This window comes from Macrobrachium rosenbergii, chromosome 28 (genome assembly GCF_040412425.1).
Source record: "Macrobrachium rosenbergii isolate ZJJX-2024 chromosome 28, ASM4041242v1, whole genome shotgun sequence".
Lineage (NCBI taxonomy): Eukaryota > Metazoa > Arthropoda > Malacostraca > Decapoda > Palaemonidae > Macrobrachium > Macrobrachium rosenbergii.
Window position 1 is genome coordinate 26,684,777 of NC_089768.1, and position 17,724 is coordinate 26,702,500.

At 35.1% G+C, this 17,724-nt stretch overlaps 1 protein-coding gene across 6 annotated transcripts in view; it reads right to left on the reverse strand.

The window, feature by feature from the left end:
* Positions 1–17,724, reverse strand: part of LOC136854150 (cGMP-inhibited 3',5'-cyclic phosphodiesterase 3A-like) — a 269,630-nt gene that overhangs the window by 37,230 nt on the left and 214,676 nt on the right. For 2 of the 6 annotated variants that reach the window (XM_067130389.1, XM_067130386.1), the window contains 2 exons: positions 10,765–10,914; positions 7,059–7,780 (listed from right to left, as the gene is read on the reverse strand). In XM_067130389.1, coding sequence (XP_066986490.1) covers positions 7,059–7,780; positions 10,765–10,914 — 872 coding nt within the window. The remainder of the gene's footprint in view (positions 1–7,058; positions 7,781–10,764; positions 10,915–17,724) is intronic. The other 4 variants (XM_067130390.1, XM_067130387.1, XM_067130391.1 and 1 more) reach the window with 2 other exon arrangements.

Sequence of the window (17,724 nt, forward strand, 5' to 3'; positions counted from 1 at the left end):
GAACTACAAGCCGAAGTAGCTCCAGGACTCATGCAGAAGAGTGTGCTACTAGAAACAGCGCACATAGTGAGAAAAGTGATGGACTCCTTCGGAGGCAGGATGCAACCCAGTCGAATAAGATAACTGTGATAGACCAAAAAAATAAATAAATAATAATAACAATATAATAGTGCAAATAGAATACATCATAAGAAAATGATAAAATCATAGTATGAGGTTAAATTGTTCCCAGAACAAAAATCTCACGACTATTTAATAATAATAATAATAATAATAATAATAATAATAATAATAATAATAATAATAATAATAATAGAGTACCTTATAAGAAAATAATCAAAATAAAAAAATCCCACGATCACTTATCATCCCATTCATTAATCAGTTAATCAGAGATTGAGAAGTAATATGCGCATCACTTTAGCGATTTCGAAATAAAATAATCGCACAATGAATTTTCTGCTCATGGTTACAATAATTTCGAGACATACCTTATCATAAAATCATGTTTATGATTAGAATGTATTTGATTAGATTGACAGTAAGTGCCTCATAAGTTTTCCATTAGCTCAGTCAACGCAGTGTGACTGTGCTCTCTCTCCCTCCCTCTCTCTCTCTCTATATATATATATATATATATATATATATATATATATATATATATATATATATATATATATATATACACACATATTTATAATATATATATATAAATATATATATATATATATATATATATATATATATATATATATATATATATATATATATATATATATAATTTCAATTTTTTCGTCTGCATGTTTATTTCTTTTCTACCTCCCATATTATTTTAGGAAACCGTTCTTCGTTTAATTTCCTGTGTTCTGTAAATTTTCTGTTATATTTCTTTCACCTTTCACTACCCTTCATCTTTTATTACTTTCGTTTAACTTCCTAATTCCTCGTCTTTTGTCCTTGTTAAGGTTTCAAATAACCTGTTGCTTTTCTCCTTCGCTGGTTCCACCATTTCACTAACCAATTCCGCACTTTCTTTTTCCCATCCTAAGCATTTAAATCCACGTGCATTATCTGCCTCCCCCAAAACACAAGTTTTTAACCTTTTGAAATCATGTGCTCAGGCATTCCGCGATTCTCTGCCATAGCGTTTATGTATGTTTCCTCTTTATATGTTAGTTTTAATATCTTCTCAAACTGAGGTGTTTTGGCTGCGTTTGTCTTCATATTCAAAAACGACTTTCTAGTGCGTCTTACAGTTCCATGAAATAACGATGATGTGTTCCTCCATTATCTCCTAATAATCACCTATTAATGCATTTCACAAGGTACCCTTAATGTGGTTCGGATTCCACAGTAAGCTGTAGGTCCCGTTGCTAGGTAACCAGTTGGTTCGTAGCCACGTAAAATAAATCTAATCCTTCGGGCTAGCCCTAGGAGAGCTGTTAATCAGCTCAGTGGTCTGGTTAAACTAGGATATACTTAACTTTTTTTTCTAGACTATAAGTCTAAATGCTTCTACACCGACCCATTTTCCTCCTCCAGAGTACATATGTAAATAATATCTCTCTCTCTCTCTCTCTCTCTCTGATTTCGTGGTACAGTTGGTATTGCAACATACTCATAAGTGTTCGATTCCCTTAAAAATACAGTATAACGTTGTCCCGTCAAAAGGCGCAACGTTATGATTGAAAACTGTAGGGGCTCGACGAGGTAATCCTCACTCCCGCCCCCTCGTGAAACTAATCCTAAGATATATATATATATATATATATATATATATATATATATATATATATATATATATATATATATATATATATATATATATATATATATATATATATATAACACGTTCCACATTTTGATGGGACAAAGTTATACTGTATTTTTAAGTATACTGTACTACATTGCCAACTGTACCACGAAACCACAGAGAGAGAGAGAGAGATAACCTTGTGAAATGCATTAATAGGTAATTAAGAGATTATGGAGGAATACATCATCGTTATTTCATGAAAGTTTAAGACGCACTAGAAAATCGTTTTTGAATATAAAGACAAACGCCCCCAAATACCTTAGTTTGAGAAGATAACGCAAGTAACATAACATATAAAGACGATACATAAAGTCTATGGTAGAGAATCGCGGGATGACAAAGCAGATGATTTCAAAAGGTTAAGGACTTGTGGTTTTGGGGCGAGGGTAATGCACGCGGATTTAGATGCTTAGGATGGGAAAAAGGAAGTGCGGAATTGGATAGCGAAATGGTGGAACCAGCGAAGGAGAGAAGCAAGTTTGCTTGAATTACAGCCACAATGTCGTAGGAAAACTTAACAAAGACAAAAGATGAAGAATAAGGAAGTTGAACGAAAGCAGTAAATGATGAAAGGCGGTGAAAGGTGAAAGAAATATTATAACAGAAACTTACAGAAAACGGGAAATTATTCGAAGAACGGTTTCCTAAAAATAACGCAAACGAACGAAATGCAAGGCAGCAAGACTGGTGGAATGAAACTTACCAGACGCTGATGACAGTTCAAGTGATAAAAGCAACCTGATAAAGAAAAGTCCTGACCTCGATTGCAAAAGCGACTAAAGAGAGTGTCGGAAAAACAGTCCGGGAACAAAGGGCCAGAAATTATTGTTGGTGAATTTTTTATCATTTCGTTAAAAAAGATACTTGGCTCTTCAGATACATAATGTTACACGGGAGACCATGAACGGCAAGTTTCTTTTGAAAAACTGGATATAAAGTGAGATAATATAAGAAATAAAATGGAATGGCTGTTCGTAGCATACCAAAAAAAAAAAAAAAAAAAAGTACATGGAACCAATCTAAGGAGGTTTGACAGGAGAAGAGTAGCGTTGTCTTGAGCAGGGAAGAAGTTGTGTGGAATAAGTCTTGATCAAAATTTACTTTGTGAGAGGGTTGATAAAAAAGGCAAAAGTCGACATGTGACAAAACTTGGATTCTGAGATGTTAAGTGACAAGAAAGGCGGATGCAATTAGAGTCAAGAACAGCATGCTGTGTTGGAAGTGTCATACAAGGCTTCCAGGTAAAATTAATGTTTATGATACTTTTTATATAAGCTAGATTTGATACGAAGTATGGGCACCACGGTAAGCGGCTTCCTAATAAATGATAAAAAACATTCAGATTTGAATTATCTTTCTACATTACTTAGATAAGGGTCTGAGTGGTGGTCATCAAGCCACAGATAGTCTATTACGCCTCTGTGATTATCATCGTACTTAAGAATGGGATGAAAGGGGGAAATAAAGATTAACAATACGTATACAAGGTAACCGCAGAGATGGGATAAATGCCAGGAAGAAAATTACTGATTGCAAATGACTGTTATTTGGGAGCTATAAGAAGTAACGAACACTATGAAAAGTAATTTATTATAAAGATTAACAATACGTACATAAGGTAACCGCAGAGATGGGATAAATGCCAGGAAGAAAATTACTGATTGCAAATGACAGTTATTTGGGAGCTATAAGAAGTAACGAACACTATGAAAAGTAATTTATTATATAGCTAAAGCGGCTGATTAACAGTACATATCAGAACGACTGTAACAAATGTGAGTGTGCAGAGTTCTTAAGCGTCTCTGGAATGCACAAAGTATTTCGGATTGAAAGTAGTTGCTGACGATGATGCAGCAGAATGAAGGAAGCATGTCTTAGTGAAGATAATGCAAGGACTGCATAAACTTTAGCGAAGGACATAAAAACAAGAAGGGCTGAAATATTTGAAGATACTGCAGAGAGATGCATGAGTAAAACGTACTGAACGAAACAGCTGAAAGATAAGATAAAACACAAAATGATTATTTAAACACAAAATTGTTATTTAAGCCAACAACAGATGAATATTTTATGCTCCTCAAGGGGCTTAACGAATAAATACGACACGAAAAGGGTAGGTTTTAAAAAAAGAAGTATTAATATCGCTATGGAGGAAAACTCGAAAAATGCCATACCGCACGTCATTAAGTCATTACAGTTATGCATGTTCCATTCAAGTTAATGAGTAGATTTTGAAGTTGGGGAAATATTTAGCAAAATATTTAGCAAAGGAGTTTTCGCCATGACATTAGTTTAAGTGAAAGATACAGTGACCCAGTTTAGCGTCTAACCTTTCCCTAAATAGATACGGAGACACATATATACATACGCTGCACCACAGAAGTAGAATGCAAAAACGTCATGTGTAAAACTGACAAATTACCATATACGTATACGCATTTACGAACTGTACACGCATACAAACATGTGCAAAACAAAGAAAATCTCACGTCCAGCAATTTTCGGACATATTCTCCCAAACTGCAGCAATGACATGTGGATGGCAAAGCAGTCTCTTTTAAAAGTCCACCATATGCAACCTTTGACAGCTGATTGCAAATGGAGCATCTCATGAATTACAATTGCTGGCGAGCGCCGTAATTCTGCACAAATCAATTTTGTCAGGATAGAAGTGGCTAATTCTGATGTGAGTCCCGGTTTTGCTTATTTTCCGATCTGGATGAAGTACTCTGTACCATAATTGTAAAGCCATGTCAAGTTTCATGGAATACGAAAAATAATGGAGTAATCGTTTTAGTGTTTTGTACAGTATTTTTATTTACTTTGTAATATAAGGGTGTCTAATATCTGAGGCGAAATGGCCAAACATTAGCTAATACTCTTTAAGTCAATAGCTAAGTGATTTTACTTAACTAATCATAGGCCCTATGTCTAAACACCTATGGAACAATACCTACAAGCACATTTACTCAGGAAGGAGCAAATAACAACCTTATTGTCTGAAGAAGACGAATTTCTTTTATAATTCTTAATTTCTGAAATGCTATACCTTTAAAATGGAATGCAATCGCATAGTTATACGGGCACGCTCTAATATCCACGAACGTAAATTATTTGTAGGGCTTAACTGTGAACTCGGCAGATTATTATTAAGGTGTTGTAACATTCTGATTAAAAAATTACAAGCCTGCAAACCTAAGCATTTATGAACAGTGGCAAAGAACAGATAAATTTAACCATAAATCTTTTCTGAAACTTTCGAATGCGATTTTAATGTTTAGAAAGATGTTGACAATGTCGTATGATTAAAGTAATTCTAATACATACGGTTTATATTTTGAACTTGCCATCAGTTTACCGCAGCTATGTTAAGTCTAGTCTCAAAGTTTTGCCAACGACGTGTCTTGCAAACTTAGGTCTCTGAAAATTCTCTCAGGAGACGTGTCATATCCATCTCTTACATTCAGCTGTCACAACGATTTCTTCTCAATAGCCACCGAGCTGTATTTTTAGGGTTATTTTTCTAATAGCAAAGGTCGATCAAACGGATAGCATAGCTCTCTCGTCTACCCAAGGTCCAGTGGACTCTAGAAAAGGAAATGGAAGTGATAGACTCTTTTTGGAATTATCAAAGAAAACGGGAAGAGAAAATGGGAGAGGGCCTACGCTGAGTGCAAGGGGATACTTAACCAACCTGTGCTCTTTTCACCAGGAAGCTTAGTTTCGCAGTATATGCTAATGCTATCATGCCAAATTTACCTAACTTCTTCTTTGTATTTCAGTCTATTTTTTTTAAACTATCACGAGATATGGTCACATATGCTGCGGAGAATAAAAGGAAAATGGTGGTTTGCTACATGATAGAAAAATATTCCTCATAGTTACGTTAATATCTTTCTAAATATAACTGACTTCCAGGCAACGCACAGGTTAACAGTGTTAACATGAAACATGCTCCAGTAATTATTAAAATCTGGTTTAACTTTCATCTTCACGGATGTCCTAGGGTGGAAGCTGCAGGTATTTACACAAGTGACTTGGTAACAATCAGGCACCCATGACATCGTCGGATTTGTGGATAAATCCTGCTGTATAGGGACCTGATGCTAATCATTTACGTTACGTTATCATATCAAAATGCAATTGCATATCTGGTTAACATATTTGTTTTACTCAGCAGTCAGTCTTTCAAGATATATATATATATATATATATATATATATATATATATATATATATATATATATATATATATATATATATATACGATACAGAAGGAGTCTATGTGTGTATTCGTACTCAGTGTCATATTACATAACCTTATATTCATACCCTAACGGTCAGATATATAAAACAAGGCAGAAAGTAATCTCGATAAAAGAAGATGACGGATACTCCTTTTCCAGTGATTCGTAAAAACGTTAGAGAGAGAGAGAGAGAGAGAGAGAGAGAGAGAGAGAGAGAGAGAGAGAGAGAGAGAGAGAGAGAGGAGAAACATGATATTGATTTTAGATGAGACGGGAACCGTATCAGAACCAATAAATAAAGGTAAATATTTGCGGAGCTCATCGAGGATCGGAGTTTTCCTTCCACCGACAGAGGGAATAATGAAATAACACGAACAGGTAATACTTCCGCTCTTAATCCCTTAGAAACAAACATCGACCGGCGGAGAGATCAGACGGAATAAAACAAGAGCAGCTTTTTGCGATATCTCGGAGGAAGAAAGACTCGCAAAGTGCACTTAGGTGGCTTGATCATCAACTTGCAAAAATGTGACACAAAGAAGATTATGACTTTTAAATTCACTTTAAATGAATATAATTTTCACAAATAAACTTTCATTTAACAGAAATGAAAGGCGCAACAAATTAACGACCAAAAGGGCAATTTTATTCGTAGTAAACTTTTAGCATAACAAGGAATTCAAGGAAATAGAATATACTACATTAACTGTTAATGTTTTTTACCCTCTTTCTCTCCATCTATCATTTATCGCCTGTTATGCATAATTTCTTTGATTAAACACTACGAATTATAATTAGTAGAGACTGACAGGTGATATGTCATTTTTCACAAAACACGGATATGAATGGACAATTAAATGGGGGGGGGGGAAATGAAACAGAACTAGGTCTACATGACATAATGAAATACCTGGGGGGAGAAATTGTCTGACAAACTTTCATCTATTAGCTTAAAGATAGAAAGAGCAATGTTGCAAACCTAGACGTGCTCTTACCTCGTGTGTCAATTTACTTTTAGGCTGAGTTTCTTTTTTATCCTCCTTCTCGTTATTGTCTTCCTCCTCCTCTTGCTCCTCGACGACGGCCGCTGCCACCTCCGCCGTCGCCGCTATCCGCACCCGGCCAGCCCCGATGGCCTCCTCGCTGGTCTCTATGGAGCTCGGCGAGTCGGAGCTCTCGTAGTCCGAAGTGGCCACCCGCAACCCGTGTCTTTGATACACTATATTGGCATTAGTTGCGTCGGAATTAGCGTCACTATTCCGGGTCGTCTCTATTTGCTTATTATTCATCAACTGCGTGTCACTATTCACTCTGTTATTCTCACTACACTTGCATTCACAGAGATTCGTGGTGGTGTCTTCGGGCAAGCTGCAGGGCCCGTCCGCGGCCTCATTCTGCGTTTTGCTGCAGTCGTCGCAGAGGCCGTCGCAGACGTGCTGGTTTGGGAGCTTCTGGAGGCGCGTCAGGCGATCGGAGTAGGCCACCACGCCCTGGGTTGGCGTGTCGTAGAGGCCCCTGGCGACGCGGTCCAGGTGGTTGACGTCATAGTCCCCCAAAGGGTGGAGGGAGCACACCGTCTGGCGCTCTCTCACCACCGGCTTGCGGTTGCTTGGGTAAAGGGCTGTCGTCGAGTAGGACCGATTCTTGGGGGACGAGTTGGGGTCTAGCCGAGTCTCTAGACAGCAGGCGTGGGTCGGGCTGCCGCAGGGCGTCACATCTGGAAGTAGGCGGAAGTTAGTTCGTTTCTCTCAAGAAAGCTTCAACTCAGGAAAGTTAAGGGGGCGTGCTATTCTGAGATGAAGGAATGACCAAGAGCTGTCTTCTGGGTATAAATATAAGCTAATCAAAATCCTTGATCTGAAAATCATGACTTTATACCTTTCTTTCCAAGCTTAATATTTACTGAAAACTCACAAAAAAGTATAAAGATCCTGCAAAACCATAATAGTAATCATTACATAAAAAAAGATCAGTATTAATTCCTTCAGAGAGTTTCAAGGCAAAATGTTGGGAGTACGTGAACTCCTTTGTACGCAAAGAAACAAGTAACATTCCATTTCAAGCCTTTTAAAACTTAGAGGGTAAAAAGAGCAAGAGAAACATGTTTATTAAGGGAATAAGTAAAAGTTAAATCTATGCGATAAACTCTAAGGAGATTCAGCGTATGATTTCACTACCTCCACGTAAATAAAGAGAACATCCACTATGCTTCTTAACGTAACAACTTATTCTATCAGGTATCAGTATCATTAAGTACAAAATACATATAACAGTCAAGAAACAATCACGCTCACAGTAATTCACTTTTACGTAACAACATTCAGTAAACATGTTTACAAAGTTGAAGAAAAAAAAATTAAAAAACAAACCTATCCAGGCTACCATCAAAATATATTCGGTATTTCGAATCTAGACTCTATTGGAATTCCCCTATCCAATCTATACTCTAGAGGCTACGATCAAAACCCATTTGATACTGCTGGTCTAAAGTCTATTTAGCAAATAGGCGAATCGCCTTTCGCTATTCCCTTTTTTTTTTTTTTTTAAATCACAACTCAATATGCATTACCGAATTCATTCTAAAAGTTCTATGGAAATCTGCGAACTCTTCCTATGCAATAACTCATTCCAGTCAAAGAGGGGGAAGGTCAGAGTGACAAGGGTTTAGGAATTGTGGTTTTATGACGTTAATCGGTGAAAATTACAAAGCAAATCGTTTCGTGGTGTCCTGCTTGAAAGCATTTAGTCGAAAGACATAAACTTACTTGATTTTATCCGGTATTAGATATATAAATAAACCATTAGACAAGCAAATGGTCAAATAATTGAATAACTAGATATAAATGTACCTAGGAATAAAGATATTATATAAATATATCCTTAAACAAAATCAAATAAAAATCATATATTTTATGGTACATCTGACAAATACGCATTGAATTGGATTCGTTGTGGTCTTAAATATAGCGCCTATGTATAGCAAGCACTATTTTCACATTTTAATCCATTAGCAACATTAATTATATACTATCGTCGTTACTCACAATGCAATGCCTTCTTAATAATAATAATAATAATAATAATAATAATGTTAAAGATGACTAAATATAATGATGTAATTAATACGTTAATATATTTTATATAAACAAAGTTCCCCGAAAGAAAAACAAAATTTAAAGAAAATTCCATTGCCTTTTGACAAGTATTTTCATACATTTTCACTTAAAAAAGATATATAATTTATCAGTATCTTACTATCAATTATTTATTTCCTTAATTGACGGACAATTTTTACTTAGGCAGCTATTGTGAAATATTTTGACAACAAGGAATAAAACGTACAAAATAAGTAATAATATTCCCACGATTATTGCTATGAGTATATTACTACTACTTCTACAACCACTTCTACGGCTAATCACTACACTTAATAACAACAGCGATAATAACAATAATCAAGAGTATGATTATAATAACAATAAAACCACAATTAAATAGTCCTTGCCATAGTATAATATAGCGTAAAATAGTCAATATAGCCTCAGAGTTCATACACAACAAAATAATGAGTCAATGGGCACCACTTGTCAAGTAGTTCTAAGAATGCATTGCCACTCGCTTCCAAGAGAGAAAGGAACTCAGACAGATCTATTTCTCAAACACAATACGCAGAAATGCGCAAACCTCTAACGCTGGCAGATACGCACATTACCCGTGGCCTACACAGTGCTTACAGACGCGTGCTCCATATCAGTACATTTCTAGCGCCTACAGGCACGCACACTTGCACCTATGACGCTCAAAATGGTAGTCACTAACACTGATATTATTTCTGTTTCTCTCTACATGACATGAGACGCAAACATGACACTTATTGCTTCATCCAAATAAAACATGCATTTTGAAGCCTGGCGTCCTGTCTATGTCAGTGGAGACAAAAGAGAAAAATTAGTTTTGGGTCACTAAAATGACGGAAACAAGTCAGTAGGATTTCTCTCATGCATATAAGTGAGTTTTGTTTGGAGTAGACAATGAAGGAGGCCATAAGTATGATAATGACGGAGTAAGTCTGAGCGCTTACTAGGGCTTAGAACTTTGGGGTGTTGCATTGGTAACTCAGCTTAATATTTAACACGGGAAAATCTGGTTAGAAATCAATGCCAGTTTGAAATTTAAGACCTCGTCAGACGATTGGTTAGTAAGAGCAAGTAGACTGAGTATCATTCAAACTATACAAATTGAAGTATCTGAGAAATATAAAAGCAATGGTAAGTAAGTTCCAATTTCAAAGTTAGCTCTGGGTTTTGGAGTGCTTTGTTTTTCAAGATCTTGATAAAACACTGAACTAATCAGCTAATTTCATGAAACATCTATATAATATCACGTTGACTCATGTATCTAAGTCACACAGATGCTTTGGTGAGTCTAAGCTCTTTTTTTTTTTTTCTCAGGCATCAGCAAGCGAAACTTGGCGGGATCGTTCCATCGCTACTCTCAAGCACGCGTACTTTAAAGAGACACATTTAACCCTTATTTCTTTTTTACTCATGAACTACGTAATGCAACTTGACGTTAATGAAATGAATTCGATCTATGTAATAATGCCCGTCGAGGCGTTGTCAAAAGGCATTTGCGATTTATCAGTTGCAGCTGATAAGAGGCAAACGCCAAGAGAAACATTGTCAACTCCAAAGGCAGCACCTTGCGAGCCGGGGATGGAACGTGCCCTTTTCTTATCGTAGGGTTTTAACTGACATGAGGTATTTTCCTCTTCATTCTCCGGCTGTGGGGTCGGGGTGATTCTCACTATGGTTGGCCCTCTCGCGACCTCCTCATCTTCCCTTTGTTCTTCTTTTTTGGCGCGGGGGAAAAGAGACATGCAGGAAGGAATGTTATTGAGGAAAGTTGAACAAGAAATGAGGAGGGATTAACAACTGTTTTGAGGGGGGGGGGCGACCGCTGGAAGTTGGGGGAGGGGGTTGGATATTCCATCACATGAATTACATGACTAAACCTTTTACAATACAGTTTAAGTAAAACAGTATATTGATAATAACATGGAGCCCACCTCTCCATGTTCATGTGTACCTGCAGATATCAAAGAAATTCATAAGCATAATAGATGGTACCAGAAGATATCTCACTCCTTATACTTTAAAAAAAAGTGACAGTTATGAAAAACACCCTTTCTAAGGTTTACCTTCATAAATACATTTTTACACCAAAAGGTTAAGGATCGCAGGATGTGATCTCTTAGCATAAACAAAAATTACAACTATATAAGACATCATAACCACTATTGCACAGAGTAAGAAGGCAGGCTGCTTAGTGAAGATGAAGAAGTTGACAATTACCATAATAATATTTAAAAATCTGAAAGGATATGCATTTTCTTTGCCCTCTTTGACTTATGTAAACTTAGATTCTACTTCAATTATTAAATATTTCTTTTATTATTTATAAAGAATTCATAATTAGGAACAAATTGCAAGTATTGAGAAATGAGAGTTTCCATTAATTGACTAATGAAATACTGTACACACATTTCAGAAGTGTAGAAATCAATGACCGTATACCAGTATGCACTATTCACTTTGTGAACGATGAAAACTTGAGGCACAAATTGTTTCCGTGCTTAATTTATAAGTTCCGCAGCGTAACTGAAATAGAATTTGCTTATGATTAAAAAAAAAAAATGATTCTTTGCGTGCACAGGCTTTAACATTTCTCAATATGGTCATGGACAAAATTATTACTTCATAACTAGCGCAAAGTTTCTTCCCCATTCGTGATTTGTCACTTTTACGATCCACACAAAGAGCGACATATAAGTTTTCACCTGAAATGAGATCTGTTCTTTGGCCACATTTACAAAGAATTGTTTCCGTCTTCAGAAACTGAAATCCCCTTTGCATGTCTCCAATAAGAGAACCCTATTGAAATCCGATGGGTGAAATCGTTGCTTCCACCAGCGGATCCAAGGGGAGGGCGCCACCTGGGCACGTGCCCCCCCCAATGAAAAATAATGACAAAATAATAATATTGAAGATTTAGATAATAATAACATAAATGAGAAATATAAAAATAGAAAAACAGATATAATATATATATATATATATATATATATATATATATATATATATATATATATATATGTGTGTGTGTGTGTGTGTGTGTGTGTGTGTGTGTGTGTGTGTGTGTGTGTATAGGCTAATATGAAAATTGGTGGCCCCCATGAAATTTTTCTGGATCCGCAAGTGGTTGCTTCACTGGACGGGAATCGATTTCCTACGTAGATAAAGTTTTAGGGGGTGAAAATACATTTTCTATTTCAGTAACTTCGGGGCTTAGTTTTTCCTATGCCCTTTCTTTGAGAGACATCTTACGAAGGCATGAAGAGACTGACAATGTCATATGACAGAATGTAGGACAGACCTACGGAAGTGTCATCATGTTTTCTGATACGATCCTTAGAGAGAACAAAAAAATGAAGTGCAGGATAAATGATCTGAAATGAAATGAGACATAAAAACTATGAGTTTCAAAGCAAATATTTTATATAATAAAGCGATAGAAGAGATCACTGTAATTATATGTTAAAAGAGAAAGAGGAACTAAAGGTAATTATCAATTAAAAAAAAAGGTAGCTTATGAAATAGGAAAAAATATAAACAGAGTCCTTGAAGAATAGTGAACAACACATCAGGACTTTCGAATCACAAGACTGACTGATTGATCGACTGCAAAATACCTGGCATCACAACTACCAGGGATTAAAAGATAAGTGTTCTCTCTAACCTGGAACTGCTTTTATTCAAATGAGCGAATGGCATTTGGATTTTAGCTGAATTTATTTAGTCATAAGAGCCACAATACTTGAACAGTATAAACAACTGGAGTATTAGAAGAAAATTACAAGATAAAGACGAAAATCCTTAATTAAACTAAAAAAAAAAGGATTAATAACTTTTCTTCAGCAAAGGCAGGCGATATGAGGAACTACATATCTGTAAGTAGCCCAGACAGGTCGGAAACAAAAATATGGAATGGAAGAAAAAAAAAGACCTCTAGCAATGGAAGGGACTGAATACGATAACAATGAAATATGGAGGAAAATTATAAAACGGAAAAGGACAATTATGGGGGATAATGTCACGACAATAACAAGAAAAAGAAAAAGATTATGGAAGGGAGGCAAGTGATTTATAAGGAGGTAACAGCAGGATGAAAGTCAGAGGACTCTCTCTCTCTCTCCCTTCAAAAAGTTCCTTATCCTGAATCTGATTATCTCAGGGAGACACCGAATACCATTAGGCTATTAACATTCAAGTGATTCGATTTTAACACCTCTTTGAAATCCGCTAAAAGGCTCCAGATTTTTATCGATAATTAATCCCTCTATGAAGTTCTTTTTCTCTCTTTTGGTCTACTTAAATGGCAGTTTTCTCTCTCATCTCAGGTCTTTCATATTATCTATTAAGTAAGTTAAAAAAGAAAGATGAATCTTAAAACAAACAATGATTTTATGGTTGGTATAGATGGACATGATTTACCTAATATTATCATTATAAGGAGATTTATTATACAAAATCAGTTATAACTTTACCATTACAGTAAAAAAAAAATTCCCACAGCTTAGTTGCAATGTCAGTATATAAAATTTAAAAACTAGAGTATTTTGTATAAAAAGGTAGCTAGCAACGTTAACACTGCACATGAGTTTTACAAGAAGTATAGCTTTTTATTCCTTGTGATTTATCAGTAGTAGCTTTAAAAAATATTAAAAATATAAAGAGTGAACATTAACAAATGGCGACTCCTGCTGTGTATATATGTATATATATATATATATATATATATATATATATATATATATATATATATATATATATATATTTTATATATATATACACATGTATGTATATATATTGACATATATATATATATACATATATATATATAATATATATATTATATATTATGTACATATGTATATAACTAATCAAAAGTTTAGGCAAGAGCATAAAAAATTTACTTAGAAATGAGCACACAAGGAGAGAAAAAGAAGAAAGGATTAAGTAAGTCAACTGTTCTGAGTCTTTAGCTTCAAAATGATACTGCAGTAATGATCATGTGTACCATGAAACTGTGGAAACTCACTGCATCATGCATAAACACATATGTATATGTATAACTGAATCACGAAAATATGGAACATGATGAATATATAAATAAAGATAAAATCTACGAAGGAAACGGAAACACTGGAGTGCTGCGAGGCCTTTCGACACTAGTCCTTTACTTAGGAAAAGGCAAAAATGGAAAAAGAAATTACTCGAAAAATTTAATTCAGTCCAAGTACTTATCATATTACTGGAGAGAGAGAGAGAGAGAGAGAGAGAGAGAGAGAGAGAGAGAGAGAGAGAGAGAGAGAGTGAACTTAGCTATTCTCATTTACCATATCGAAAAATATGAATTATCTCATGTTTTTTAACTTGAGAGCGAAAACAGTTTTTTTTTTTTACGGGAACTCCGAGGGACTCGCTTATTCATCGCTCTTGGCTTGCTAACACTATCATTGTGACCTATATTTAGGAACAAAGTTGAAGGAAATCATTAATTCATCTTAGGCGTTGGCTGCTGGTTGCAAACATAGTCATATGATTGCAAAGCTCCCATTCAATTTTCACTAGCCTAAACTGAGCATACATTGTGCCTACATTTGTGTTTTTACAAACATACAATATGCACACACACAGTTATATATATATATATATATATATATATATATATATATATATATATATATATATATATATATATATATATATATATTTATATACATACACATACACGTATATATAAATATAAATGTATATATGTATACATATATACAGTATATGTAGATATATATGTATGTATGTATGTATATATATATATATATATATATATATATATATATATATATACAGAGAGAGAGAGAGAGAGAGAGAGAGAGAGAGAGAGAGAGAGAGAGAGAGAGAGAGAGAGTGTGTGTACTAAATCTACTGGTCACTTCACCTGACACATATGCCTTTTTTAAGTGCCAATGACCACTTACTTTCTTGATTTTCTCGCACTTTTTATACACTTATAAGAACAAGCCTATATCCGGGGGGGGAAATAAAGGCAGAAGCTTTCACATTGCTAGGCAGGATTCGAACCCCCACACATAGGTTAGTGCTTAAGCGCATTCTAGCTGGATCCTCTGCGCATCAGTTCAAAATTGCCGTGGAAGGTGAGAGCATGTTGCTTTAGTTCTCAAGCGGTTGATAGGATTGTAGTGGTAAGCAGTGTATACCCCACAAAAATGCGAAGAGGTCGAGATGATAAGAGGTCATAGTAGCTATTAATAAAGACACAACCAGAGATAACTACTTATATATATACATATATATATATATATATATATATATATATATATATATATATATATATATATATATACATACATATATATATATGATATGTATATGAATATATATGTATGTGTATATATACATATATATATTTATATATATAAATATGTATATATATATAAAAACCGCATAAAACTCAAAGTTGTGTTTGTGACCGTGAATGAAAACTTATTTGTTGATGTTAGTACGAGAGAGAGAGAGAGAGAGAGAGAGAGAGAGAGAGAGAGAGAGAGAGAGAGAGAGAGAGAGAGAGAGAGAGAGAGAGAGAGAGAGAGCAACATGGATAAGGTACACATACAGTTTAAAGTGTATTTTATGAAAATCTCCTTACCTATTTACAAATGCAGCTATAAATCAACAGACTTAATGACAGAAACGTCTAATGAAATCAGATGATATAAAATAACAACGGCAAAAGAACACGAAGTATTAAAACAAAATCAATAACAACTAGAAAATATCACACAACAGTATTTCGAATCCTAACAACGTAGGATAATCTACAATTTATAAAGGTGCAAGGTTTAAATATATCTTCAACTCCGCTACGTTGGTCTCAAGGCCGGGCCGGGACTTTCTTAAAAGAAGGACGTAAAGAGAAGGACAAAGAGATCTGTTTCTCTCTGATGTGGTTACCTGAATGTAAAAAAAATTAATTAACTAATTAATAATTAAGAGTAAAACAGTGGGTTTCAAAGCATCAAGAAACAGCTTTGCCTCTCTTCACCTTGTATAATATTCCTGTCGATTTCGGCGTCAGTGACCATAGAAATTGTAATGCCATTTTTTTTTTCAGTATAATAAAGATTATCTGCAAGCTGCTACTTCGTTCGAGTCTCACGTTTCCTCAGCACCGAAATATTTTCTCATATTTTAATTTTTTTTAACCCTCAATTATCTCAATTTTAATATTCTGTCTTTGGACATTAATCTGAATTTTATTGTTCTAATTAAATATGATGTACAGATGTAATCCGTATGTGTGTATAGATAGACTATAGATAGACTAACCAAGAATCCAATAGCAAAATGAGTTTCATATCAAATGATCCTAATTCGACGACATTTTTCAGAACCCGTGAGAGAGAGAGAGAGAGAGAGAGAGAGAGAGAGAGAGAGAGAGAGAGAGAGAGAGAGAGAGAGAGGAGTATGTCTTCATGATCCACTGATGGGGCAATTTGCAAAGGGGGAAATCTTATGAGAAACGTCTATCTAGTGAAGCACTTATCCGGTTCCCACAATCAAAACCTACATTTATTAGAAAAAAACTATGTGTTTTCTCAAGGTATCTTAAAAAGTAATTTCCTTGCTACGACATATAAAGGACAAGATTATATTTGATAAAAAAAAAATCGAAATTAAACTTAAGAAGGAAATATCTCAATAACTGAGGGAAAATATCTTTAACAAGCAGACTGCAATAGGATGTGATGGGCAATTCTTGTGGGGAAAGAAAAGGAATACCAGGTTATAAAGATATGTTGCGCAGCCATCATACTGCTCAGGGAGACTTTTAGGACATATATGGCGATGTTATGACGAAATTAGCAACAGCTGCGTTGCCAGAGAGAGAGAGAGAGAGAGAGAGAGAGAGAGAGAGAGAGAGAGAGAGAGAGAGAGAGAGTTTTTACACCGACATGAACTTTGGAAATAAATTAGGATTATTAGTAAGTACAACAGCTAAAACGAAAAATACAAAATTTGAACAATAAAGAACAGATGTACGTGGGTGAATGGACATTACTCATATAAAATGGCAAAAATGATCAATACCATAGCTGTAAGAATTAAGGACTTTGCATTAGTTATAAATGAACTACTGAGGCAGGCGATGGAAAAATGATTCATCCGCATCTGTCGTAAAGGAAAGAAAAGAGGGAAAATATGAAATTATATAATGAGGTATACTGAGAGAGAGAGAGAGAGAGAGAGAGAGAGAGAGAGAGAGAACTCTATTCGAGTCTCATCAACTAGACCCTAATAAAAATATAGAAATAAGAAACACAAAAATAAACAAGAGAAGAGAAGGAAAAATAAAAAGCATTTAGGGTCATATGGATAAGAGAAAGAAGGATATTGGAATCCCTTTCGGCACAAGCGTGGTGAAGAAGAGGCCGCTGCTTAATCCTTTTCCGGGGAATATGAAGTAAAGGAGGACGGGGTGGGGATGGGGGGAGGAAGAAGGGGGCATAAGTAGAGTTGG